The sequence below is a fragment of the Trachypithecus francoisi genome, unplaced genomic scaffold (assembly GCF_009764315.1).
Source record: "Trachypithecus francoisi isolate TF-2019V2 unplaced genomic scaffold, Tfra_2.0 Lachesis_group11, whole genome shotgun sequence".
In the NCBI taxonomy this organism is placed as follows: Eukaryota; Metazoa; Chordata; class Mammalia; order Primates; family Cercopithecidae; genus Trachypithecus; species Trachypithecus francoisi.
In genome coordinates this window covers 8,367,498-8,394,303 of record NW_022681456.1, presented here as the reverse complement: position 1 = coordinate 8,394,303, position 26,806 = coordinate 8,367,498, and the positions used below count along the sequence as shown (strand labels likewise).

The 26,806-nt window shown below is 50.1% G+C and overlaps 1 protein-coding gene across 7 annotated transcripts in view; it reads right to left on the bottom strand.

Moving 5' to 3' along the window:
* Window positions 1–934: 934 nt before the first annotated feature.
* SCARB1 (scavenger receptor class B member 1) overlaps window positions 935–26,806 on the bottom strand; it is a 120,068-nt gene continuing 94,196 nt past the window's right edge. For 3 of the 7 annotated variants that reach the window (XM_033220132.1, XM_033220133.1, XM_033220134.1), the window contains 3 exons: window positions 22,613–22,686; window positions 16,393–16,444; window positions 15,077–15,484 (listed from right to left, as the gene is read on the bottom strand). In XM_033220132.1, coding sequence (XP_033076023.1) covers window positions 15,077–15,484; window positions 16,393–16,444; window positions 22,613–22,686 — 534 coding nt within the window. Of the gene's footprint in view, window positions 947–4,831; window positions 4,836–6,731; window positions 7,586–11,665; window positions 11,795–12,733; window positions 15,485–16,392; window positions 16,445–22,612; window positions 22,687–26,806 lie in introns of those variants that run through there. The other 4 variants (XR_004439501.1, XM_033220135.1, XM_033220137.1 and 1 more) reach the window with 4 other exon arrangements.

Below are 26,806 nucleotides of genomic sequence, written 5' to 3'. Positions count from 1 at the left end.
GATTCAAATGAATATTCTTTTAACTGTATTTGCACACCCCTGACTTTGGAGCATTTTTGCATCCAAAACCCAAGACCTGTTGGTCTGCCTTTGAGAGCTGTCCATGACCCTGGGCTGCTAGAGTCCCCTTTGCCCTCCTGGGACACTCCCTGGCCAGGAATCTTGGTCTCAGCACCTGCTTCTGGGGAACGTAACTGAAGCTGATTCGCAATACGTATGAGGGTGTGTGGCGCGCAGTGAGCACCCAAACAACGTTTGCTGAATGAAGGAATGAATGAATCGGCACAGACTTCTCAGAGCTTGACTCTCTCTCAGAGCCCAGCAAGTGCTCTGCACACAGTAGGTGTCTAATACATGCTTGCTGGAGGCTCAGCATTTGAGAGCTTTCATAATCGTCCCAGGCTCTGTACAGAATGCTCACACATCCATTTCTTTTCCTTTTTTTTTTTTTTTTTCCCGAGATGGAGTCTCACTCTGTCACCCAGGCTGGAGTACAGTGGGATGATCTTGGCTCTCCACAACCTCCACCTCCTGGGTTCAAGCGATTCTCATGCCTCACCCTCCCGCGTAGCTGGGATTACAGATGCCCGCCACTACACCCAGCTAATTTTTGTATTTTTAGTAGAGATGGTGTTTCACCATGCTGCCCAGGCTGGTCTCGAACTCCTGGCCTCCCACAGTACTGGGATTATAGGCGAGAGCCACCGCGCCCAGCCCTCACACGTCCATTTCGAGTCCGCCCTCACAGGGGGTCTCAGAGATTTGTGTAGCAGCGATCTTCACTCCCATCTCATGGGAGGCTCAGAGAGGTTATGAATTGCTTCAAGGCCACCCAGCAACTTGAGTACAGCAGGCAGTAGCACGCAGAGACTGGAAGCAGGGAGTAGCATGCTAAGGAGAAGCAGACATCGTGTGACCCTGGTCACTCTGTTATAGGGGTGTCACTCTTGTTCCCAAGACCCCAGAGAGAAAGGGTTAAGATCCCTTTGAAAATCTGAAGACTATTGAGGAAAAGCTTCCCAGAATAAAACGCCCAGACACACACGTAAAATACAGTATCTAGGGGTCACGCGTTCCCGACGCCAGGCTGTGGACCACAGCCTTCGCGGTTTAAAATCAATCCACTCGGTTCTAGGAACCGGGTGATCCGCAGCGTCTCCTAGGCAGCAGCCTCTGGACCACCTGTGTGCACAGCTCGCCCCCCAGTGGCCGAGCTCGGAATCGTCCTGAAGTCTCGCGTGCGGCAGCCAGATTGCGGGGGATCGCGAATGGAGAGACAAGTCGGGGGGACTTTACCGCCAAGATGGGGAAAAGTCTCCCACGATTCAAGCAAATATGACCTTTGTGACAGATTAATATTTCAGGGTCGCCGCCTGGAGAATGGACGGCTCAGGACACGCGTGGGAGCCGGGAGGCCAGTGGACCAGACTGGCAGAGCCTTCTGGTGAGACAGGATGGCTCCAGGGCAGTGGCTCAGACACAGGGTCCCTGGCCCTGGACCCACCCACGGGGCCGCCACCTCGAGCCCCACACTGACCCCAAGAGGCATTGTTTGCAGCTGAGGACCACTGCCCCAGCCCACTCCATTCACTATCCACTTCACCCATCTCTCCTGGCACATCCCTGCAAAGCAGGTCTGAGTCACCTGCTTTAAAGGGGAGAACACTGGGTCTCCAGACAGGCTGTGTGACTTGTCCAGGGTTCCACAGCTAGTAAGTGGCAGAATTGTCAAGTTGTTTGAGAGGAAGGGCCGCCTCTGCCTGGTCTACAATTGCACGCCCCGCGCCTAGCACGTAGTGGGCACTGGCTAAATATGTGTTGAAAGAATGGGTGTCTGCTGAGCCAAGGAGTGCTAAGGAATGCGAGTAACTACCCTGGCTAAGAATATTCGTTTCCAGCACAAGGGCAGGTACCGGGGTTATGTTGCAGGTCCTTGGGGTTTGGGGTTACAGCAACTGGAATTAGGACTTCTTGTATTCTAGAACATTCTAGTATCAACTGAGATACAAAGTGCCCCAGGAGTCCTGAGACAGGGAAAAAGAGCAAGCAGGAGTGATGGGGGAGGGGTGCTTCCTGGAGGAGGGGGTATGGCTGGAATTGCACCTTCGATGATGGCGAAGACTAAGCGAGGCAGAGAAGGCGGGAAAGGCCACGCAGGGGCGACACAGGCCGAGCAGGACGAAGGGCGCATGGGACACAATCATGGGATGGTGCTGAGATCGCAGGTAGCAGACCGCTTCGAGGTACAGGGAGAAACATCCTTAGTAGTTAGGTATCTATTTTAATGGAGACTAGAAAAATATTACTTGCCCAAAGGACTCATAATTTCACAGATACAACTGCCTTCCTTTTAAAATAAAATTCTTTAAGAAAAAAAGTAAGCCAAATTCAAGCAACATAGTAAGTAGTAGAGTCCCGTCACTGGTGGGGGCTGGGGCCTAAAGTGAGAGCATGAAAAGAAAGTCTCGCAGAGTCAAAGATGCTCAGAGTCAGAGACACTGAAGCTGGACCGGGTGTCCGGAAGCACAGCCCTCCAGCTGTGGGGCAGGCAATGTTTCCCCTCCCTGAGCCCTGGCTAAGGTCGTTGGCTGGGCTTAAGACCAAGGATGTGTCCAAACATACACCCTACAAAAAAAATCAAACCTCACTCAGAAGCAAGGTGTTCGCCCAGTGAGACACAAGGAGGCTAAGTCCCTCAGGAACACACACACACACACACACACACACACACACACCACACACCACACACAAGAATGACTTAAGGGCCAGGGCAGTGGCTCATGCCTGTTATCCCAGCACTTTGGGAGGCCGAGGTGGATGGATCACTTGAGCCTGGGAGTTGGAGATCAGCCTGGGCAACATGGCGAAACCCTATCGCTACAAAAAAAATACAAAACATTAGCCGGGTGTAGTGGCACAGTCCTATAATCCCAGCTACTTGGGAGGCTGAGGTGAGAGGATCGCCTGAGCCTGGGAGTTCGAGGCTGCAGTGAGCAGTGATTGCGCTAGCCTAGGTGACAAAGTGAGACCCTGTCTCAAAAAAAAAAAAAAAGAATGCCTTCTGGGGACTGTCTTTTTTTCTGTTTTATGAGCTTATGAGCAGGTAGACCTGACTGCAAGAGTTAAAAGTGTCTGTGATGTGTCGCATGTGCAGGTTAAGTCAAAATCCTCATCGTGGCTATCAAATAACCAAAGCTGGGCTCAGCTTCCCAGAGGATCAGACACAGGGAGTTTGAAGGGAACCATCCTCGGGGCCTGGACTCTCTCCTGAGCTTGTCACTTGCTTGCCAGTCCCCCAGGCAAGTCACAAGACCCCCGACCCCTCCACTCTACAGCCAACGGGCAAAGCCTCCCTGACCTCCAGCCCCAGTCAGAGGGAACTTCCCGGACACGGGTTTCGAGAACCCATCTAAAGATTGGGTAAGAAACGCTTTTGCAAGCCGGTGGTTTCCACTTTGCTGCTTTCTACAAATTTGAAGAAAGGTCAAACGGACCTGTCAGCTGGGAGATCAGTGAAAATCGCTTCCAATGACAGATGGCTGCGTGACATTCGCACACTAACCAGGAGTATAAGAATTCCACTCCCGGCGACTTCCTTATGAAAACAAGGCTTCTCTGCACTTGCAGCGACGAAGAATTGACGGTAAAAATTGGTTTCATTCTAGCAATACGTGAGAGTCATTCACGGATACAATGGATTAATCGGGGGTGGAGAGGAAGTCCCACTCATCTCAGGACAAGAAGTATTTCTAAGCAAATAAAAGCCACAGTGAGAAACCACTATGAAGGGCTGAAGGTTTTTAAAATTGAAAATACCAAGATGCTGGTGAGGACGCAGAGCTGATGGGAAAGCAGGCTGGTAAAGCGACTGTGAAACTGGCAGTCTCCCGAAAGTGAAACGCAGAGCACTGGTTTGACTCGGCAGCCCCACTCCGAGGTGTACACCCACGGGACGCGAACGTATGCCTTCACACACAGATCTGTACATGAACGTTCACAGCAGCTTTGTTCATAGTTGCTGATATGGTCTGGCTGTGTCCCCACCCACATCTCATCTCGAATTGTAGTTCCCATAATTCCCACGTTGTGGGAGGGATCCAGTGGGAGATAATTGAATCGTTAGGGGTGGTTCCCCCATACTGTTCTCCTGGTAGTGAGTAAGTCTCACAAGATCTACTGGTCTGATCAGGGGTTCCCCTTTCACTTGGCTGTCATTCTCTCTTGTCCGGTCCCATGTAAGACATGACTTTGCTTCTCCTTTGCCTTCCACCATGATTGTGAGGCCTCCCCAGCCATGTGAACTGTGAGTTCATTAAACCATTTTTCTTTAAAAGTTACCCAGTCTTGGGTATGACTTTATCAGCGGCGTGAAAACCGACGACTACAATTGCCAAAGGCTGGAACCACCCTACATGTCCCTCAATAAGTGAATGGCTGAAAATCATTGGTGTGTGCACCCCATGGAGTTCTGCTCAGCAGCGAAAAGCAATGAACTATTGCTACACACAACAACAGGCATGCATCTAGAGACAGTGCTGAGTGAAAGAAGCCAGGCTCAGAGGGTTACAGGTTGTAGATGCCATTTAGAACATTCTGGAAAGGTAAAAATAGCTAGTGGCCAAGGGCTAAGCATGGGGGCAAGGGACTTCCCTACAAAGTGGGAGGAAGGCAGCACAGGACACAGGCTGGGTGCAGTGGCTCACGCCTGTAATCCCAGCACTTTGGTAGGTTGAGGTGGGAGTAATGCTTGAAGCCAAAAGTTCAAGACCAGCCTGGGCGACACAGCCAGACCCCCATCTCTACAAAAAAAATTAGCCAGGTGTGGTGGCACACGTCTGTGGTCCCAGCCACTTGGAAGGCTAAGTCAGGAGGCTCTCTCGAGCCTGGGAGGTGCAGTGAGTAGGCTGCAGTGAGTCAAGATTGAACCATTGCACTCCAGCCTGGGCAACAGAGCGAAACCCTGTCTCAAAAAAAAAAAAAAAAAAAAAATTATGGGAGCCCACTGTAACACAAATAAACAAACAAAAAAGAGAAGGCACGAGGAAATCTTGGGGGATAATGAAATTGTTCTGTGTCTTGATTGTAGGGGTAATGACTCAACTCTATCCACATGTCAAAATTCATGGAATTGTACCCACACACACAACTCTAATCTGTAAATGAAAAATATATATAAAATGCATACCAAAAGGACATGCATTCCTATAAAATTTTGCTTCGTTGATATGTAACATAAAACATAGTGATATAGTTTTGACCAATTGTGTCCTGAGAGTTGAAAGGCAATCCAGATGGTATAGGCTAAATGTTTGTGTTGACCTAGAATTCCTATGTTGAAGCCCTAACCCCCAGTGTGGCTGTGTCTGGAGATGGGGCCTCTAAGAAAATAATTGAGGCCCTGATCCGATAGCATCAGTGTCCTTATAAAAGACACCACAGAGCTCTTGCTGTCCGTCTCTCTTCCCCGCTCCATATCGAGGAAAGGCCGTGTGAGGACACAGAAGGCGGCCGTCTGCAAGCCGGGAAGAGACGCCTCACCAGAACCCAACCCTGCTGGTACCCTGATCTCAAACTTCCAGCCTCCAGAGCTGTGAGAAATATAAATGGTTTAAGCGACCTACTGATGGCATTTTTTCTTTTGGAGACAGTGTCTTGCTCTGTCTTGCAGGCTGGAGTGCAGTGGCATCATCACAGCTCACTGCAGCCTCAACCTCTTGGCTTCTAGCAATCCTCCTACCTCAGCCTCCTGAGTAGTTGGGACTACAGGCGCCCACCACCGTACCTGGCTAATTTTTTATGTTTTTGTAGAGATGAGGGTCTCACCATTTCACCCAGACTAGTCTTGAACTCCTGGCCTCAAGCAATCCTCCGGTCTTGGCCTCCCACAGCGCTGAGATTACAGGTGTGTGCCACCATGCCCGGCCTTGATGGTATTTTGTTATGGCAGCCCCAGACCTAAAAAATTTACCCTTGATGGTCACAAGAAAAAAAAAAAAAGCATCAATATACATATCATTTAGATAAAACTTTAGGAGGGAAGAAGAAAGGAAATACAAGTTTAAGGGGAAAAGGGGCATAACATTTCTGATCATAAAAGACCTTGTTTGTATATTCCTTGAAATGTTTGGCAGCGAATATCCTCTCCTGTCCTAGTTCGATCCAAGGCACACTTAAATACTGATGAAATGGTCTCATATTCAGACATCAACGATGATGACAATCCGAGAAAATTCCATCCTTTGCAATGATCTACACTTAAAATGAAAACTTTTAGATGGCTCCAAGCTGTTCTCTTACCCGCTTCTCTTCTTCACCATTTATGTAACAAGCAAAAAGCAAAGGCCTAGAACAACACGGGGCATGTCCCACAGGCACCAGGATTTGTAGATAAATGCACAGAAACACATCCAGGGGCCCCACGCAAAAGTGGCAAAGGCGTCTGCACTGGGGACTGTGGGCATGGCCGGGGGAGGGGGGCAGATGGGACTCAGGCCCTGCTGCTTCTAAACAAGGGTGTACTCATGCAGTATTTCTATGAAACTCAACATTGCACAAGGTTGAAATTTAAAAACAACAGGAAGGTAAGCCAGCAGCCTAGCCCTGGGAGAGACGCTCTTGGCAGCCACCAGAAAGGAGCTATTGACCAAGAGAAGAAGAGTCCAGAACTTCCCAGAGGCCCCCACTGCTCCCCCAACCCCAGCAAACAAGGCTGTCACAGAGGCCAGCATCAAAATTTTTTAAAGGTTTATTACTTCAATAGTGAATTATTTTTCAAAGATGATAAAACTCATTTCCAGTAGAAAAGGGTGACAGGCTGGTCCCAGGGTCCAGGAGCGCCCGGGAGGCAGGGCCCCAAGGCCTCTTCACCTCAGTCTGGGCACCTAAAATCCGAGGGGCCCTGTGAGGGGGCGGGGGCAGCTTGGGGGCACAGCCTGCTGCCACTTTGGCCAGGGAGTGGCCGGCTCAGTCCGTAGGATGATGTCAGTTTAGGCTGGAGGAAACGGGCAGCAGACACCCTGATGCAGCGCCTTTGAAGACTTCAGGGAGATCAAGGTCTGGCCGGGGTGGGCGGGGAGCCTTGGGCAGCTGCATGGGGCATCTCGTGCTCACCCTGTTGTTTTCTGAGGCCTGTGTAAAGGCGCTTTGCCTGGCCTGGCAGCTATTTGGCACAGGAAGCCGGCACTCCCAGCCTGGCCAGTCCCGCCTGGAGAGTCACTACGTCGGGACTGCAGTGTTTCACCCTGAAGGGGAAGAAGTCTGGGCCCAACAGCTGAACGGGACAGGCCAGGCTCACCCAAGGAAGGGGACACAGTACCCACAGCCCCTGTGGTCAGGCCTGTGGGCCACGTGGAGAGAAGGTTCCAGAACAGTGCTTGTCGACGAGCCTCTCCCTGCAAGTCCCTTCAGCAGCAGCTCTGTCCCTGAGTGTCTGCACAGGCCTGCATGCATGTATGCCACAGGCACATGGCAGCTGGGAGGTTCAGGCTGTGGGGCTGGGGGAGTCCGGGAGAAGTGGGGTGTAGGGGCTGGGGGGCCGGTCAGGCCCAGCGGCCGGGCCTGGCTGGCTCATGGTGTCCTCAGGACCCTGTGGAGAAAGGCAAAGCTGGGTGACCACCCATGCCCTGTCACCAAACCCCGCCCTCATCCCCGCCCACCCAGGCCCTGTACCCACATCCCCAGCACAAACACCACCCCCGCCACCAGGCTGTCAGTGGTGAGAAGAGGCTGGAGTCGCCTACAGACTCCTGGAATGTCTCCTAGAGGGCCTCTTCAGCTCGCTCAACACCTGCCTGGCCTCCTCGACCTCCTTTAGGGATGGAGAAACTGAGGCCCAAAGAGACTTAATACAGTGAGGGGCAGAGCAAGCTTGGGGGGCCTGTGTGCAGCACAGTCAACATAGAACAACGGAGGCAAGCTCCGTCCCTCAGGAAGAGAACATATGTTTACGTGTTGATTTATTTTTTATATTTTAGAGACAGGGTCTCTCTCTGTCGCCCAGGCTGGAGTACGGTGGTGCCATCGTGGCTCACCACAGCCTTCAATTCCTGGGCTCAAGTGATCCTCCCACTTTGGCCTCCCGAGTGGCTGGGACAATGACATGTGTCACCACCATGCCTGGCTCATTTTTTAATTTTTTGTAGAGACCAGGTCTCACTATGTTGCCCAGGCTGGTCTCAAACTCCTGGGCTCAGGCGATCCTCTCACCTCAGCCTCCCAAAGTGCTGGGATTCCAAGCGTGAGCCACCACGCCTGGCCTGCATTTTTAAACCAACGTCACAGGACGGTATTCAGCTTGAACAGCACTCATGAACAGAAGACAGGGAGGAAAGCCGGCCACACAGCAACACACGCAGCAGGATGCAGCTTCGGTCACATTCAAAAAGTGACCTGTTGCTCATGGCTGCGCACGTGCAGATTCAGAGTAAACAAACCCACAGGCCAAGTTCCTGGCAATGGCTACTCAGGGCACGCAGGACATGGGGCGAGGGATGAGGGCCACACAGGGAACAAGTGAAACCAAAGGCACGAGATGCTGACCATCTTCAACACTGACAGCTGTTAGCAATGGCTGAGTCTGGGTGAGAACTGGCTACTGTCATTTGTCTAGTTTGACAGTTGTAGAAAATTTCTCAACTTAAAAATTAAAAATGCAGATAATGCTAATGATAAGAGTGTGGGGTGAGCCTTTGTCCCGCTAAGTCCCCACCTCCCTTGCCCTGAGCAACAGAGGTCTCCCTACCCCGGCAGCTGGGGCTGGAAACCCCTACCCACCTCCGCACACCTGTGCTTGCTTCACCAAAGGGTAGGAAAATAAAACTCCTGCTCAGAGAGAGCGGGGCACAAGGGCCAGGGTGTGCTGTACTGAGCCAGGCATGGGGGAGGTCAGCCCCGCCCCCCACGCCACCCACTGAGGCAGCATGGGACACCCACAGGTGGCTAGACCTTAGCCATGTGGGCCCAAAGAGCCGTGACTTGAGAGAGTCTCACTCAAAAGTAGAACGGGGAAACCACCCCCAGGCTGTAAAAGAACCCCTGGTCTTTCCCAAGGAAGACACGTGGAACAAGGCCCCCAGGTGCCAGAGAGTGAAGCAGGTTCCTCCTCCTCCCTCTCCTCCTCCTCCTCCCTGACACTTGTTTGACTGAGGAACACAGACTTGGAGTGGGAGAAAAGTCAGTAAGAAGCTAAGAAAGGTCCAGGAACATATCCCTGAAGGGCCACCCGGACAGTTGTCCAGGCCGTTCACTGCACAAAAGGATCCAGCTAAAGGGTTGCAGACCAGTGGACACAGTTTACCAAGCCCCCTGGCCTACAGCAGGCCTCATCTGCCCAGGGCTGTCTTTTCTTTATTTATATAAAAATATCCTTTTTCCCCCTTCTCCCAAGCAAGGCAGCCCCTCAGGGCCATCCCCATACCCAGGTACAGGGCAAGGTGTGGGGCCTTCCCCGGGGACTCAGGCCTGAGACTCAGAACAGGACCCAAGAGGGGACAGCAGTGGCCTGCAGGGGAACCACTGGCCACCACCCAGGTGCCCACTCCAAGCTGAAGCTGGCCACTGGAGGACACTGTGTTCCCCGTTTCACATGCCGAGGGGATCCAGGGCGCTGGGCTGGGCTCGAGACTTTCCAGAAGGCCGGGCAGGAGGGTCTTTTTAAGTCAAACACTTGTCTCATCACCTAAAAATTGGATTCTGTTGGCAAAATAAAGGGGAGACCCCAGTTTTGTTTGGGGGGCGGATGACGGGACATCCTGGTTATGTCCAGGGAGGTGCAGCCATGGGGCCCTGGCCACTCTATCTGTGCTAAAAGTGAAAAGCTCCCTGCTCTACACTGACCAGGCCCTGACCAGCCCCCACCCCTGTACTCTGGGAATCCCAGGCAAGCTTCTGCAGAAGGGAGCAGTGGCTGGAAGGAGCAGGGACACCGAGGGGGCGAAACAGTGCACAGCACAACAGTGTCCTGGAGGAATCCTGGGAGAGAGGAAGGGAAGGGGGGCCCGGCTAGAAGGCCTTGCCTGCAAAGCCTGGGGACCCTGTCCCAGGGAGGTTCCTCTCCAAATATTAACACTCCACCCCAACACGGTCAGACCCTGGCCCCTACTCCCAGATGGACAGGAAGGCATCCCAGAGCTTGAGTGGGACACGGGGCTGGCAGCGCCTGCCAACGCCAACAGGCTCCTGCCCACCCCTTGGCATTTTCTTTTTCGTTTCCTTGTCCAGCCCTGGCAAGTGAGATGAGCTAGAGACAGCCAAGGGGCCCCAAAGAGTGGGGCTGCTGCTTCATGTCCCCACAGTATGGCTGCCTGGAAAGCTATTTTCACCCAAGTAGGCCCAGCCTCAGAAGCTCTTGAGGGCAGCACAGTTTCAGAAACTAAAATAACAGCTATCATCAGAGGCACCACTTTAGAGCGATTCATCCCTGCCCAACCCCAAGTTGTAGGGCCTGCAGCTCTGCCCGTCTCCTCCCCTGGCAAGGACACCATCCCTGGCCACGGCTCCCCCACGACCTCAGCCCTGCAGAAACCTGGCCAAGGAAACGGAGAACCCCCGGGGGCATCAGCCTACTTCCCCGGCAGATAAGGTGGCCACGTAAAATCAGGACGCCTAGTTAAATGTGAATTTCAGGTGAACAACAGATAGGTTTTCAGGATACGTGCGTCCTGTCATTGCACGGACACAATAAAAATTATTTATCGCGTACCAAAAATTCATATTTAACAGGCACCCTTCTGTTGTTTCTTGTGTTCCGTTTGTTCGTTTGTGCTCAATCTGGCAATCCTACCCTCAGATCCAGTCCTAGGTATACTATACAGTTGGTGTTCAATTGATGCCTACATTCTTTGTTCTTGGTCAGTCATCCCAGATTGATTGATTGATTGATTGATTGATTGAATTTTAGTTTTATTTTTTTGAGACGGAGTATTGCTCTGTCACCCAGGCTGGAGTGCAGTGGCATGATCTTGGCTCACTGCAACCTCCATCTCCCAGGTTCAAGCGATTCTCCTGCCTCAGCCTCCTGAGTAGCTGGGATTACAGGCATGCGCCATCACGCCCAGCTAATTTTTTTGTATTTTTAGTAGAGACAGGGTTTCACCATGTTGGCCAGGCTGGTCTCGAACTCCTGACCTGAAATGATCCACCCACTTCGGCCTCCCAAACTGCTGGATTACAGGTATGAGCCACTGCACCTGGCCAGTCATCCCAGATTTAGATCAATGTTTCTCAAACATGTTTCTACATCAGAATCTCATTAGGGTCCATTAAAATACAGATTCCTGGGTCCCACCAAGATTCTATTTCAGAAGGCTAGAAGGCTGCCTAGGGATCTGCATTTCTAGCAGATTTCCCCAGGGGAGTCTATTGCACAAGAGATTCCAAAAGCAGCAGGCCTAAGCCTTGCTCGTGCCTTTCTAAAGTGACTTGCAAACAGGCACCAGCCCACAGAACACAATTTGCCCTCTGGGATCAAAACAACTGCTATTCACTCAGATCATAGGAAGGGCAGTTTCTCTAAAAGCAAAATACACAAATATGCATCTTCAGACTGTAGACACTCCAGGTGAAGTTGAGCTGAAGGAATGAGCCGGACCCCAAATGTTTTAAGCCGCCAGCATTCTGCTTGATATGGGAGGGGGCAGGGAGGCGCACGGTGTTACCTGGTACCCACCTACAGTTTTGCTTCCTGCAGCACAGAGCCCTTGGGAGCTGATGTCATCAGGGATTCAGAATAGGCCTGAATGGCCTCCTTATCCTTTGAGCCCTTTTTACTACTACTCCAAAATAAATAGCATTTCTCCTAGAAGATAACCAAGCTAATTTATAGTTGACGTTGAAGCCACATAAAAATGGTTTTACACGGTTCTTTGATTTGCAAAAGGCAAAGAGGAAATAGGAAAGCTACAGAAGTTTACAGTCCAACAACCCTCAACAATTGCAGGTGGCTGAGATGCGGGGAGCTGCTGCTCTTAGAAGTACAAGCATTTTCGGGAAACACACCTGGGAGGTGGACAAGTCAAGCTGAAAAGGGCTCGTCCACTTGAAAATTTAAACCAGCAAGGAAACAAAGTGGGGAGATGCGTCATGGAGACTGACAACCAGTATACTAGCTGGGGGGCTGCTGGAAATCAACCAGGAACAGATTGTTCTGTTAAAATACTTTTGTTTTTTGTTTTTTTTTTAAGAATGACTTGAGAAGAAAAAATTATTGCTTTTTAAAATTTTTGAGACAGGATCTCACTCTGTTGTCCAGGCTGGAGTGCAATGGCGCAATCATGGCTCACTGCAGCCTCCAACTCCTGGGCTCAAGTGATCCTCCCACCTCAGCCTCCCGAGTATCTCAGATTACAGGCAAGAGCCACCACACCTGGCTCAAGAAGAAAAATTTCTCTAAAGAGAAATTAAAATATGTTGAGTTTACCCACATGTGATTTTTTTTTTTTTTCAATCAGGACAAATTACATAAAAACTGATAAGGCCAGTCAGGCACAGTGGCTCACACCTGTAATCCCAGAACTTTGGGAGGTCGAGGCGGGCAGATCACAAGATCAGGAGTTCAAGACCAGCCTGGCCAACATGGTGAAACCCTGCATCTATTAAATATACAAAAATTAGCCGGCCAGGGTGGTGGGCTTCTGTAATCCCAGCTACTCGGGAGGCTGAGGCTGAGGCTCCCGCTTGAACCCAGGAAGCGAAGGTTGCAGTGAGCCAAGATTGCACCACTGCACTCCAGCCTGGGCAACAGAGCGAGACTCCATCTCAAAAAAAAAAACCAAAAAAACCAAAACAAACAAACAAAAAACTAGTAAGGCCCTGCTAAATCAAAACACACATAATAGGATAGATTTCACTTATGTGGCCTCCAGTGAAACCTGCAGGGAGGGAAGCCACACTGCCGATCATAGCATTCTTACTGGATTTGAGGGTGGGATGCTGATTTGGGGGCTACGGCAGGAAAGGGGACCCTAGCTAGAGCCTAGACATTCTGTGCTTCCTGACCCTCCTTCCCTGTTCCCATTCTGATGGACAATTTGGATAGAGACAGAAGGAGACAGAGGGATGAGGCTATCGCAGCCTCCTCTGGCCCAGCCCCTCAGCCAGTCCTCAGGGACCCCCTCACATGGCTGTGCGTCCTCCCCTGTGGACACCCATGGTGATGCTCTGCCACGGGGAGGTATTCATGGTCTGGGAGCGTGGGTTCTGATTCCTTCTCTCCTCTCTACATAATTCAGTATAGAAACTGGAGGGAGTTCCTTTTGCTCACTGGAGTCACAGCCCTGCTGGGTCCTGGCTGCCCCAAGGCAGTAACAGAGAAGGGGGCTCCCAAAAGGGCTGGTTGGACCCAATGATCATTGATCATCGGGAGCTCAAACGCTACAGCAGCAACATGATGACAGCTGGTGTCCAAGCTACCACCTCACATTGTGGAAACCTTTTCCCCCCGAGGACAGGAATTTTGAAAGGAAGTCGGGTTTCAGGTCTGAAAGCCAAGGTGAAGAACCAAGAATGCTTTATTCTCACACAGCAGGCAAGCAAGGAAGCAGTCAAGCCTTCCCTGAGAGAGGGAAAGAGGAAGAAGCGTTCACCAGTGCTAAAGGAAGCAGGTACTGCAGAGGACTCAGGACCAGCAGAGCAGCGGGGCGGCCCCAAGGCCCCCAGAAGGCCTCGGCCTGTGGCCCTAGGATGATGCAGGTGGGGGCCACCTCAGAGAGTGGCTTTCTGCTCCATGCATCCAAAAACAGCCTTTCCTGATGCCTGCCAGTGGGGAGCATCCCCCCCCCGCCATGGCAGCTGCTCGCCCATCTCCACTGCCCCTTGAGCTCTGTGATCACAGCTCTCCTGTCCTTCGTGTGACTGTAGTAACTTGCCTAAAGGTCTGCCTTGCCCATCTTTGCTGCAGATCTCATGTTCTGGTCATTTCTGCACCCCTTGACCTGTGCAAAGGACCTTGCAGTGAATGCCATGAATGAATAAATAAATGACCCCGAAGCAAGGAGGGGCACTTTGATCGCTCCTCTTCTTGCTGCTTCTGGAGGTCTGAAGCCCAGGGCTGGAGCTCTTCCCCCCACTTCCATTCCCTCCTGATAGCAGCTGCCCCATCCTGTTTGAGCCACTGACTTCCTCACCCACTGGGGCCTCCCCGCTGGGCCCAGGCTTCCACCCCTCCCAGCCCAGGGCCCACTTGCCAGCCAGCAGCTGACCTAGTGATTCCCCTCTTTAAAAGCCTCCAATGGCTCTGTCACTCCCAGAATCCGTTCCAGACTGCTCACTCTGCACCACAAGGCCCTGGGTGGCCTGCCCTGTCCACTCTCAGACACCACCCCCTACCTATGTCCCTGCCCTCTCTCCCCTCCGGCCACCCTGGCCCTACCTGACCCTCCGATGTGCCTTGCCTGTCCCTGCCCCAGGGCCTTTACAGTGGCCGCTCCAGGCAGCATTCCTCCTGTGGCTGTGCGCTGAATGCCTCCCTGGCCTCCGCTTCAAAGCTCACTATCTACCTCTTCAGAGAGGCCTTTCTGGAGCTCCATCTGTCCTTGTCCCCACTTGCCCCAGATATGCACTGTCCAGTCTGGGAGCTGCATTTGGCTGGTGAGCCCTTGAAATGGAGCCAGTCCAAATTGAGACCTGCTGCACATGGACCATACACACAGGATTTCAAAGACTTTGTGAAAAAAACTGCAAAAATATTGACATCCTTTATACTGATTACATGTTGAAGTGATAATATTTTGCATATATTTGGGTTAAATAAAATTAAAATTAATTTCACCTGTTTCCTTTGACTGTTAAATGGCTACTAGAAAATTTAATCTGAAAACTTCACACGTGGCTCACGCAGTATTTCTATTTGACACCATGGCTCTAGCCCCTCACATTTCCTATCATGAGTGTAATTATCTTTTCTGCTGATTTATTTGGTTTTCATCTGTTTCCCCGGCTGGAATGCCAGCCCCCCCTCAATCTCCCTGAGCAGGCTCCTCAGCTGTCTCCTCCGCTGCTGTGCGTCCCCTGCCCCTAACAGAACCTGGCATCCCGGGTGCTGACTTGATGAATGAGCGATGCAAATACCAGGTCTCATTACTCAAAGCCCACCTGCACCCCCTCCAAGGGAGGGTCCCAGGCCTTCCAGAACAGGCAGAATAGTGGCAACGCGGCATGCAAAAGACGCAAGCCTGCAGCGCAGCCCCCAGCAGTGACCGCTCCCACTCCGGCACAGAAGCAGGACTGTTGCTGGAGGTGGGTTCCAGGCTGTGGTTGGCCAGAGGGTCCGATCTGAGGCCCCCTTCCCCCAGCAGGCAAGCGAATAGCTGTCAGCCCAGGCCACACTCTGGCCAGCACCTACTTTGCTCCGGATTTGGCAGATGACAGGGACCAGCAGCAGGACACAGCCCAGCGCCAGGATGACGTACTGGGCATAGTGCATCACCTTGGGCATCAACACCAGCTGGGTGTAGAATGTGTGAAGCGTCTCCCCCTCCATGGCCCCGCTCTGAGGAGGCAGAATGACAAACACATGAGCTGGAGCCACAGGCTGTGGGCTACAGCGCAGATGCCACCCAACACTCTCCTCTGTGACCGCCTCAGCCTTTCCCCATCTCAAGCTCCCTAGCTAAAGCATGTGTTGGAGCCTGCCAGGGACCTCCTCCCTCCAGGACACAGGTGAGACTACAATTCCCAGACTCCCTTGCAGTTGGGCAGGGCCATTTGATCGTGTCCTGACCAATGGGAGGTGGGCCTGGCCTCACGTGACTCCCCATCTCTTTCCCTGCCACTGAAAGGAGGATCTACAGGAGGGCGGGGCCACCAGGGCCCTGTAACCCTAAATTACTGCAGGAAGCAGAGCTCTGCTTCCCCATCAACCCACTTCAGATTGGGCTATGAGCAGGAAGTGAACTTGACATTCGGAGGCTTGTTTGTCCTGGCCTTAGCTAGCCCTGATTTAAAACGAGGTAGGCAAGAAGTAATAAATAAAATTAAAAAATAAGATAAAATTTTAAAAAATAATAATAATAAAATAAAATAGGCCAGAATGAATTCTAAAAGGATGCGAGAAAAGTAAGTTTAAGTAGAAAGCTGACACCTTGGAAACCAACTTCCCCACTTTCAGGAGAAGAGGTTATATGCCTCAACAAAATCATTTTACACCCAGGGCCAGGGACTTTACCATTTCATGCAGCTTCTGTCTTCCCCATCTCAAGGGATCCCTTTCAACTCAGTGGGATAACTGACATAGGGTGCTTGGACAGTGTGAAATTTCTGATACACTGGTCCATGTCACAGTCCGGTTACCCTGGCCCAGCCCTCTCCCTTTCTGCAAGCCGCTTCCCACCCGCTGCCTCAAATGCCCACACTGGCTCTTAACAAAAGCCCCTGATACTGTGCCCAATGCACCCTTACCTCTGCAAACCAAAGCAGCGGCAGGACCACCGGCTCAATCTTCCCAGTTTGTCTGGAAATAAGCAAGATATAGCTGCGTGAAACAAAGTCTTACACCCAAACCTTGATATAATTCTGCTTGAATACAACATCTAAACGGATTTAGTATAATTTTGCACACACTAAACCCTCACCACCAAATATAAACAATGAGCTGAAACACATTAGGTGCCATGTGACAAAACTGTCCCCAAGCTGAAGGTCTCAGTCTACAGCCCTCAATAATACTTGTAAATAAGACTAACTTTAATTCTTTTCATTTTTTTTTATTATACTTTATGTTCTAGGGTACATGTGCACAACATGCAGGTTTGTTACATATGTATACATGTGCTATGTTGGTGTGCTGCACCCAACTTTAATTCTTTAAAAGGCATTTTGTTGTTGTTGTTTTTTGTTTTGTTTTGTTTTCTTTAGTTGACAAGGTGAGATGTTTTCCCAAAGGGCTGTTTGTCATCACACAGCTTTGAACCTGTGATCATAAGTTCTGGGGCCAGGAAAGACTTGATTCTGCAGTCTCAATCATTCCCTCCTTAGCCATGGTTTTGCTTTCTGCCATTTCTTACCCTCAGTACAGTACAGTAAGATATTTTGAGAGAGAGACCACATTCACATAACTTTTATTATAGTATTTGTTATAATTACTCTATTCTTAGTTATTGTTAAGTGCGGCTATGCCTAATTTATAAATTAACTTTATCATAGATGTGTGTGTATAGGAAGAAGCAGAGTATATGCTATACAGGGTTCAGTACTATCCCCAGCTTCAGGCATCCACTGGGGGTCTTGGAATATACCCCCGGGGATGAGGGGGCCACGGTACTTGACTGGTGCAGGCTTAGGGAACCGGTGTTTTGATGTGCTGCTAGAAGGAATCTCCCCTGGCAAAGAGCTTGATAATTTGACAATAATCATTTTAAATTAAAAACTCACATCTCCTACAGGGCAAAGCCCACCAGTGACCTAGCCAAAATCCATTGGTCCCTTTTAGAAACAGAACCCAAATTTTACTCAGGATGGCAATGCAGCCAGTTAAAGACTCCACCTCAGCCTCACTTGTGGCAAGTGAGGCTCTGTAACCAAGTTCTGGTTAATGAGATGTTTGCAGAAGCGTTATGTGGGATGGCCGGGAAGGCTGCTTAAAAAGAAGCTTTCACAGCTGGGACATGAACCTTTTTTCCCTCCTCCCTTTCAGATGCCTGGAACGCAGATGCAAGGGCTGGAGCTCTGCAGCCAGTGGGACCAGAGGTGACCTTGAGGATGGAAGCCATGTGTTGGGAAAATGGAACAGAAAGATGAGTGGAACTTGGACCATGAATGTCTCTTGCCATACTCTGACTGTCTGCCTCCAGACATCCTCTAAAAGAAGATTTTTTAAATAACAATATACCTTTGTCCCATTTGAGCAACAACTGTTGAGTTTTCTGATCTATACTGCCAAACTTAATTCCACCAATATACCTCACGACCCAGCAATTACGCTCTTCAGAAACTGCCCTAGAGATGCTCACACATGCACACAGAGGCACAAAGATGTTCAGTGTTGCTTGGACTAGCAAAGACAAACAGACAGACAAATGACAACATGTATCTTCTCTATGGCGACATATATAGGAATGTAAAGAAGTAGGAAAAGGCCTGGAAGGAAGCACAGCAAATTAATGATGGTGGGTATGGCTAAGGATGGCGGGGAGTCACAGGAAACTCTCTTTATTCTTCCCCTCAAGAAGATATGTTCATATTACCTGTGACATTAAAACTTACACGCCAAGTTAAAAAGATAATAAAATCCGAAGGGAGAATAAAAGTTAACTCGATGCTGGAGAAACGTGACAGGCATGACCTCGTCCAGGCTATCAAGGTCAACATCCACAGTGATACAGTATGTTGACAGAATGTACCCTAGACGCTCTGAAGCTGCAACTTTCTCTCTGTGGTCTTCCTCCTCCCAAAACCCATCACCCCAGTCTAATCATGAGAAAAGCACCAGACCAATCCCAGGAGACGGGCATCCTACAAAATACCTGACCAGTGCTTCTCAAAAGTGTCACTGTCATCAAAACGAAGGAGAAATGAGAGACTGTCATAGCCAAGAGGTGCCTAAAGAGACCGGAAGACCAATGCGACACCTGGGAAACTGTGACCTGCCACGACAAAGGCGGACCGTGCAGACGTGACTACATCAAGGCTCTGAGATGGGGAGAGTGTCCTGGAATATCTAGGTGGGTCCAGGCAGATGTGGGTACACCAAGGTTCTGAGATGGGGAGACTGTCCTGATATCTACGTAGGTCCCAGGGAATCACAAAAGTCCTTAAAGAGAGAAGTGGGAAGTCCTCGCCAGAGCGATCAGGCAAGAGAAAGAAAAACGAAAAAACAAAAACAAATTGTAAAACACCTAAAAAAAAGAAAAGAAAATTTTTTTTTTTTTGAGAAGGAGTCTCGCTCTGTCGCCCAGGCTGGAGTGCGGTGGTGCCATCTCGGCTCACTGCAAGCTCCACCTCCCGGATTCACGCCATTCTCCTGCCTCCGCCTCCTGAGTAGCTGGGACTACAGGAGCCCACCACCTTGCCCGGCTAGTTTTTTTGTATTTTTAGTAGAGACGGGTTTTCACCGTGTTAGCCAGGATAGTCTCCATCTCCTGACCTTGTGATCCGCCCGCCTCGGCCTCCCAAAGTGCTGGGATTACAGGCTTGAGCCACCGCGCCCGGCCAATTTTTTTTTTTTTTGAGAAGAGTCTCGCTCTGTCGCCCAGGCTGGAGTGCGGTGGTGCCATCTCGGCTCACTGCAAGCTCCACCTCCCGGATTCACGCCATTCTCCTGCCTCCGCCTCCTGAGTAGCTGGGACTACAGGAGCCCACCACCTTGCCCGGCTAGTTTTTTTGTATTTTTAGTAGAGACGGTTTTCACCGTGTTAGCCAGGATAGTCTCCATCTCCTGACCTTGTGATCCGCCCGCCTCGGCCTCCCAAAGTACTGGGATTACAGGCGTGAGCCACCGTGCCCGGCCAGAAAAATTAATTTTTAAAAAGAGGGTCTGGGGCATGGTGGCTCACGCCTGTAATCCCAGCACTTTGGGAGGCCGAGGCAGGCGGATCACAAGGTCAGGAAATCAAAGCCATCCTGGCCAACATGGTGAAACCCCGTCTCTACTAAAAATATAAAAATTATCCAGGGGTGGTGGCACATGCCTGTAATCCCAGCTACTCAGGAGGCTGAGGCAGGAGACTCGCTTGAACCAGGGAGGCGGAGGTTGCAGTCGGAGGGGAGATCGCACCACTGCACTCCAGCCTGGCGACAGACTGAGACTCCATCTCAAAAAAAAAAAAAAAGGCTCAAATCCCCCAATCACAATTATTGGAGGTCTCTCGGGCCACTTAAATACGGTATTGCACAGTGAAATGGGCTCACACTATCACCCTACAGAGGACGAAACACAATGAAAGACAACAGATGGTACCATTCACTTTGGCTGCTTTTCTCCAAAAGACTTTGTAAGAACCAGTGGGAACTGTATGCAAGTAACATGCAACCCCACTGCCTTTACCTAGTGAGCAAGGAGCACAGAAGCGCCCCCAACAGGTCACGAGACAGCTCTGCTTCCGGCAGCTGTGTCTCTAGACTTTTCCCACGCCATCCTTCGTGGCCCTCAATATCTGCTGTTGAGACCACTTTCCTGGAGTGCCTTGTTCCCAGTCTGCAGGGAGGTCAGCAGCTGTGCGGCCCAGAGAAGTTGGGTGAGTGGCCCACAGCAACCGGTCCACAGGTCACTGGCAGGCACAATCCAGCTGCCCGCGTGAACTGTTTGTCAAGAATGTGAATTAGGCCTGGCGCGGTGGCTCATGCCTGTAATCCCAGCACTCTGAGAGGCGGATCATCTGAGGTCACAAGTTCGAGAACAGCCTGGCCAACATGGTGAAATCCTGTCTCCACTAAAAATACAAAAATTAGCTGGGTGTAGTGGTGAGTGCCTGTAATCCCAGCTACTTGAGAGGCTGAGGCAGGAGAATCGCTGGAACCTGGGAGGCAGAGGTTGCACTCAAGTCTGGACAACACAGCAAGACTTTGTATCAAAAAAAAAAGAATGTGAATTACCTCCCAAGAAGTAAAAATTGACAGAGCTCCTGTTAAAATTTTAACAGATTTTAACAGAATCTGTTAAAATTCAGATTTGGAGGTCCTTTTGAAAAATGCAGAGGATGTGGCCACAGTGAGCCCACATTTCCATGGGGCCACAGTTAGCTGGTGCTGGGAAGGGGCTGTATCCTCAGCCCCAGGCCTCCTCTTCTATCTGGGTCACCCACTTGGCCCCAGTTGCATCCCAGTTAGCAGCCCAGGTGCCATGTGGTGGAACCAGAGGGAGGACTTAGGCTGCAATCGCCTCTTCCGTGCCTGGTGCTGTTTCCCCATCCACAAATCCATCAAGAACAAATTCCCTAAGTGGCCTCAAAATATAAAAATAAAATGCAAGGGGGGCAGTGAAGGAAGCGAGCTGACAGTTATTACTGGCTGCCGTGCTCTGACAAAGTGTTATTCTTTCCAGCCGAGAGGCATTTGACAAAGCTGAATAGATGCTTACATCCTACAACCCAGGGATTTTTCTAAGACAATTTTTTTTAACGAAACTATTTCAGCTATGCTAAGAAGTACAGACACTGACATAGCAACAAATCAGTGTAATCCCTCACCAAGTCCTAGCAACGTGTAATGCTACAGCAAGTGCTGGTGCGCGTGGAGAGGAACTGGAACCCTGCTGCGCTGCTGCTAAGAATGGGGACAGGGTAGAGGCTGTGCAAAAGTCTGACAGTTCCTCAAACAGTTAAACAAAGAGCTAACATAGGACCCAGCGATTCCACCCCTCGGTACCTACCTAAGGAAAATGAGAACAGATGTCCACACTGGGACTGACACAGGAACATTTACAGCTGCATTATGCATAATGGCCAAGGCGTGGAAACAACTCAGACATCCATCAACCGATAAATAAATGTGGTCTATCCAGACAATGGGATATTATCCAGCCATAAAATATACTGATCCATGCTACGACATGGATGAACCTTGAAAACATGATGCTAAATGAAAGAAGCCAGTCGCAAAAGACCAAAGACCACATCGTGTGTGATTCCATTTACATGAAATGCCCAGAATAGGCAAGTCCACAGAGACAGGAAGAGGATGAGCGGTTGCCTGGGGCTGAGCGGACAGGGAAGTGAGTGTTAATGAGTGTGGGGTTTCTTTTGGGGGTGATGAAAATGTTCCAAAATTGATTGTGGTGATAGATGCACAATTCTGTGAATACACTACAAGTCACTGAATTGTGCATTTTATTTGAGGGGGGGTTGTTGTTTATTTTTTTATTTTGAATTGTGCATTTTAAAGGGGTGAGTTTTATGGTACGTGAATTGTATTTCCATAAAGTTGTTTTATTTTAAAAATCAAAAGAGGAAATCAGTGGTCGCAGAATTCTTGTAAAATGAATAGTGAAACTAAAGAATGCTGTTTGGTAAGTTTCCATTTTCAAACATTTGGTTTTGCCAGGCTTTAATTTTTGCCACTCTGTCATGTAGGAAACAGCTTGTATTGAAGCTCTGGCTAATTGGCAGGGAGGGGGTGAATGTTAAGAAAGAAAAGTGGAGGCCGGGCACGGTGGCTCACGCCTGTAATCGCAGCACTTTGGGAGGCCCAGGTGGGCGGATCACTTGAGGCCAGGAGTTTGAGACCAGCCTGACCAACATGGTGAAACCTCATCTCTACTAAAAACACAAAATTAGCCAGGCGTGGTGGTGCATGCCTGTAATCCCAGCTACTCAGGAGGCTGAGTTAGGAGAATCGCTTGAACCTGGGAGGCGGAGGTTGTGGTGAGCCAATATCCCACCCTTGCACTCCAGCCTGGGCAACAAGAGCGAGACTCCATCTAAAAAAAAAAAACAAAAAAAACAAAAAAGGGAAAGAAAAGTGGCCTTCTGGGGAAGGAATATCAGGATGCAGGTCAGGACCTGGCTCAAAACCAAGACCCCTCAGGGAGAAGATCAGCAGGGAGTGGATTCCATCCTCAATAGGACCCTCTCCCCTCCCCATGCCCTGGTTCCTGGGGTACATCACTGGAGTCTGGGACCACTGGAGCACTGAGCCCCTCATCTCTCAATGAGCAATGCAGCCCCAGCTCCCAGTCCACACTCACCCAATGCCTGCAATAGATTTCATGTAGAGGCTCAGCTGCAGTTTCACAGAGCAGTTCATGGGGATTCCTGTGACCTGCGGCAACAAACACAGTGAGGAGACTGGCCACCCCCCCAGCTCCAGGGACACCACCAAGCCCTCTTCTCCCTGGTCTCAGTCAAGAGGGTAGGCGTCCCAACTAACTGCCCAGTGGAGCTTGCTTGTATCTGACCTAAAACAAGCCACAGGCTGGGGGAGGGTCCATGGTTCTAGAAATGCTGGGCAGGTGCACTGGGATCTCCTCTCCTGGTTCTAACCCCTTATAGGGAAACAAGTGCTTCCCACACGGTTATGTCCACAGCCTCAAGAGGTCCCTTCTATAAAGCAAGCCTGTCCCAGGGTGGAAAAAACTTAATCACTTTCACCTGTCCTCCTAAGACGGTGTTTCCCAAAGTGCAGAATAGTAATTTGTCCAGGCTCCCTCTCAACCTCCACATTCAATGAAATGGACAAGAATCCCTTCTCAATTCACTCCCAACTCCTCTGGATCATTTCCAAGAGTAGTCTCAGTCAGGTGTTCGCATGGTCTTTAATGCCCCTCTAATACACCTACACAAAATCTCCACTTTTAACAACGGTGCTGAGAGGTGGCCCGGGGTTCACCCCTGCTGCCAGACAACAATATTTTACATAGAGCCGAATATTTTTTTCCTTGTTCATTTTTATAGTTGTGTTCTTTCTTTGGAGAATTTTGTAATTTCCTATTTGAGGTAGTAATAAAAACCTTCCCTTGTGCAGAAATTTATCTTTATTTTTGTTTGTTTTTAAGACAGAGTCTCAGTCATCTAGGCTGGAGTGCAGGCAACCTCTGCCTCCTGAGTTCAAGCCATTGCCCTGCCTCAGCCTCCCCAGTAGCTGGGACTACAGGTGTGCACCACCACACTCGGCTAATTTTTGTATTTTTAGTAAAGACATGGTTTCACCATGTTGACCAGGCTGGTCTCAAACTCCTGGCCACAAGCGATCTGCCCACCTTGGCCTCCCAAGGCGGGATTACAGGCGTGAGCCACCATGCCCAGCCTATTTATCATTATTAGTTTTGTAGAGACAGAGTTTTACTAGGTTGCCCAGGCTGGTCTCAAACTAACCTTAGGTGATCTTCCTGCCTCGCCTCCCAAAGCACTGGAATTACAGCCATGAGCCACAACACTCAGCTCTTTTTTTATGAGACTTTTTTTAAAGTAAATAACAGAAGTGACACACATATGTCATCAAAAACAACAGGAAGGTGGTTCCAGAATGAAGTCAGGAAATGATAGTGGAAATAAAACTAGATTTGAGGTCAGAGAACTGCATTTGGCTCTTCTTAACTGAGAGTTGCTTCCTCATCTGTAAAACAGAGGGAACTCTCCCCACCTGACAGAATATTTGCAAGAGCAAAAGTAAGGTATGCAAGATAGCCACACTCGGGGCCATAGATGCCTGGGTTATTATCACATACACTGTAAGGAAAGGATGTTCTCTTCATTATGGCCCAGGATGCGGAGGCCCTTCCAGGCCCCTGTGGTAAAGAAGAGCTCAACAAAGGCCTCACTTATGCCCACAACTGGGGAGCACTTGCCCTTGAGAGTGAGAGCCTGGTGGGATGGGCGTGAGTTCGCCCATGAGTAGAACAGAGTTCACACCGCAGGCCTGAAGCCGCTCTCCTTAGGGATTCTGCTGCATCTGGGAACCCGGATTTCAGGAGGGTTCCCACCATCCCCTAACTGATGAGAGCAGTTCACTGGGCCGAAGTTATCTGTACAAACAGTATGGTTCTTGCGCAGCACCTGCTTTCCTTCCCAGAGTCTAGAATGTTGGTACCTGCCAGGCAGAGGTGCCCATGTGATTGGCCCCCTAGCAAAAACGGTGAGCACTGAATTTCTAATGAGCTTCCCTGCTAGACAACATCTCCTACATGTTGTCATAACTCACTGCTGAAGACATTAAGTGCGTCCCGTAGGACTCCCCTGGAAGAGGACTCTGGAAGCCCCAGCCTGACCTCCCCCGACTTCACCCAAGGTGCTTTTTCCCTTTGCTAATTTTGCTTTGAATTCTGTCGTTATAATAAGTCTTAGCTGTGATACCACTATAGCAGCGTCCTGCTGTGTCCCCTGTCCCCATGCGCCCTCCCCCAGTTTTAGGAGCAGAAAAGTGGCCACACGGAAGCAGCTTCCAACACGCATTTGGTGTTCAAGGCTAATGGCCAACAGGCAGCAAGTGGATCTCATGATCCCCTCCCCAACGTGCCCAGCTCAAAAAACAAAGAAATAAAGGCCACTTCCTCTCCCTGTTGGCCTCAAGCTGATCTGGAGGTAGAATTGGAGGCAGCAGCTAAAGTGGCTGCGGCAAAACAGCTCTGTACCTCTCTCTGGGCTCCCAAACGTAACCCCCTCTTTCTTGATGTGAGGGGGAGAAAAGAAAATCCCTGCCCTGAAAGGAAAGCGATCAGTGAGAGTACACAGGAGATGGTGTGCATGGCGGAATTCTCCGGAAGCCAGCAGAGCAAGAGAGGCCAGAGGAGGAATTAACTAAAAGACGGAAGGCAGAGACAGGCCTGCGGCCGGAGCCGAGAGGGTCTAGTCAGTGGCTAAGGAGGCCTGGGAGGACAAAGGAAAATGGTGCAGAACAGCATCTGCCGCAGAGCTTCGGGAAAGGCCTGAGGTGCGCAGCACTGTGGCAAACGCATGGAGCTTCCTCAGACAATGAAAACCAGAACTACCATCGGATCAGTGATCCACTGCCCCGCATCTGCCCAGAGGAAATGAAATCAGTGTGTCAAAGAGACAGGGGCACTCCCGTGTACACTGCAGCCAAGATACAGAATCAAGCGAAGTGTCCGTCAGTGAATGAATGGGCACCGCAAACGTGGTGCACACACAGTGGGATACTATTCAGCGTTTAAAAAGAGGGAAATCTGGCCGGGCGCAGTGGCTCACGCCTGTAATCCCAGCACTGTGGGAGGCCGAGGTGGGCGGATCACTTGAGGCCAGGAGTTCGAGACCAGCTTGGCCAAGATGGTGAAATCCCATCTCTACTAAAAATACAAAAATTAGCTAGGCATGGTGGTGCGTGCCTTTAATCCCAGCTACTCTGGAGGCTGAGGCAGGAGACTCACTTGAACCCAGGAGGCGGAGGTTGCAGGGAGCCAAGATCTTGCCACTGCACTCCAGCCTGGGTGACAGAGCCAGACTCTGCCTCAAATAAGTAAATAAATAAATAAATAAAAACAGGGAAATCCTGTCATTTGTGACAACACGATGAACTTGGGGGACACTATGCTAAGTAAAATAGGCCAGGCACAGAAAGGCAAATACTGCATGATCTCACTTGTATGTGGAATCTTAAAAAGTTGAACTCAGGCCAAGCACAGTGGCTCACGCCTATATTCCCAGCAATCTGGGAGTCCAAGGCGGGTGGATCACCTGAGGTCACGAGTTCAAGACCAGTCTGGCCAACGTGGCAAAACCCTGTCTCTACTAAAAATACAAAAATTAGCCAGGTGTGGTGGTGGGTGCCTGTAATCCCAGCTACTCAAGAGGCTGAGGCAGGAGAATTGCTTGAACCCAGAAGGCAGAGGATGCAGCGAGCCGAGATCGTGCCACTGCACTCCAGTCTGGGTAACCAGAGTGAAACTCCATCTCAAAAAAAAAAAAGTTGAATTCATGGAAGCAGAGGGTAGAATACTGGCTAGCAGGGGCTGGGAAGGCAGGGAGGGGGAAGTCTGTCAAAGGATACAAAATTTCAGTTAGACAGGAGGAATAACTTTAGGAGATCTGCTGGACAATACAGCAACAGTCAGTGTATTGTACTATATAATACAACACAGTGACTATAGTGAATAGCAATGTATTGTATACTTGAAAGTTGCGGACCGTAGATTTTAAATGTTCTCACCACTAATACATGATCAGTATGTGAGGTAATACATATGTTAATTGGCTTGATTTAGGCATTCCACAAATTATATGCATATATCATAACGTCATGTTGTACACCTCAAAAATAGGCAGCTTTTCTTTTTCAAGTTAGAAAACTAATTTTGGCTGGGTACGGTGGCTCATGCCTGTAATCCCAGTATTTTGGGTGGCCGAGACAGGAGGATTGCTTGAGCCCAAGAGTTCAAGACCAGACTGGGCAACAAGGCGAAACCACATCTCTACAAAAAATACAAAAA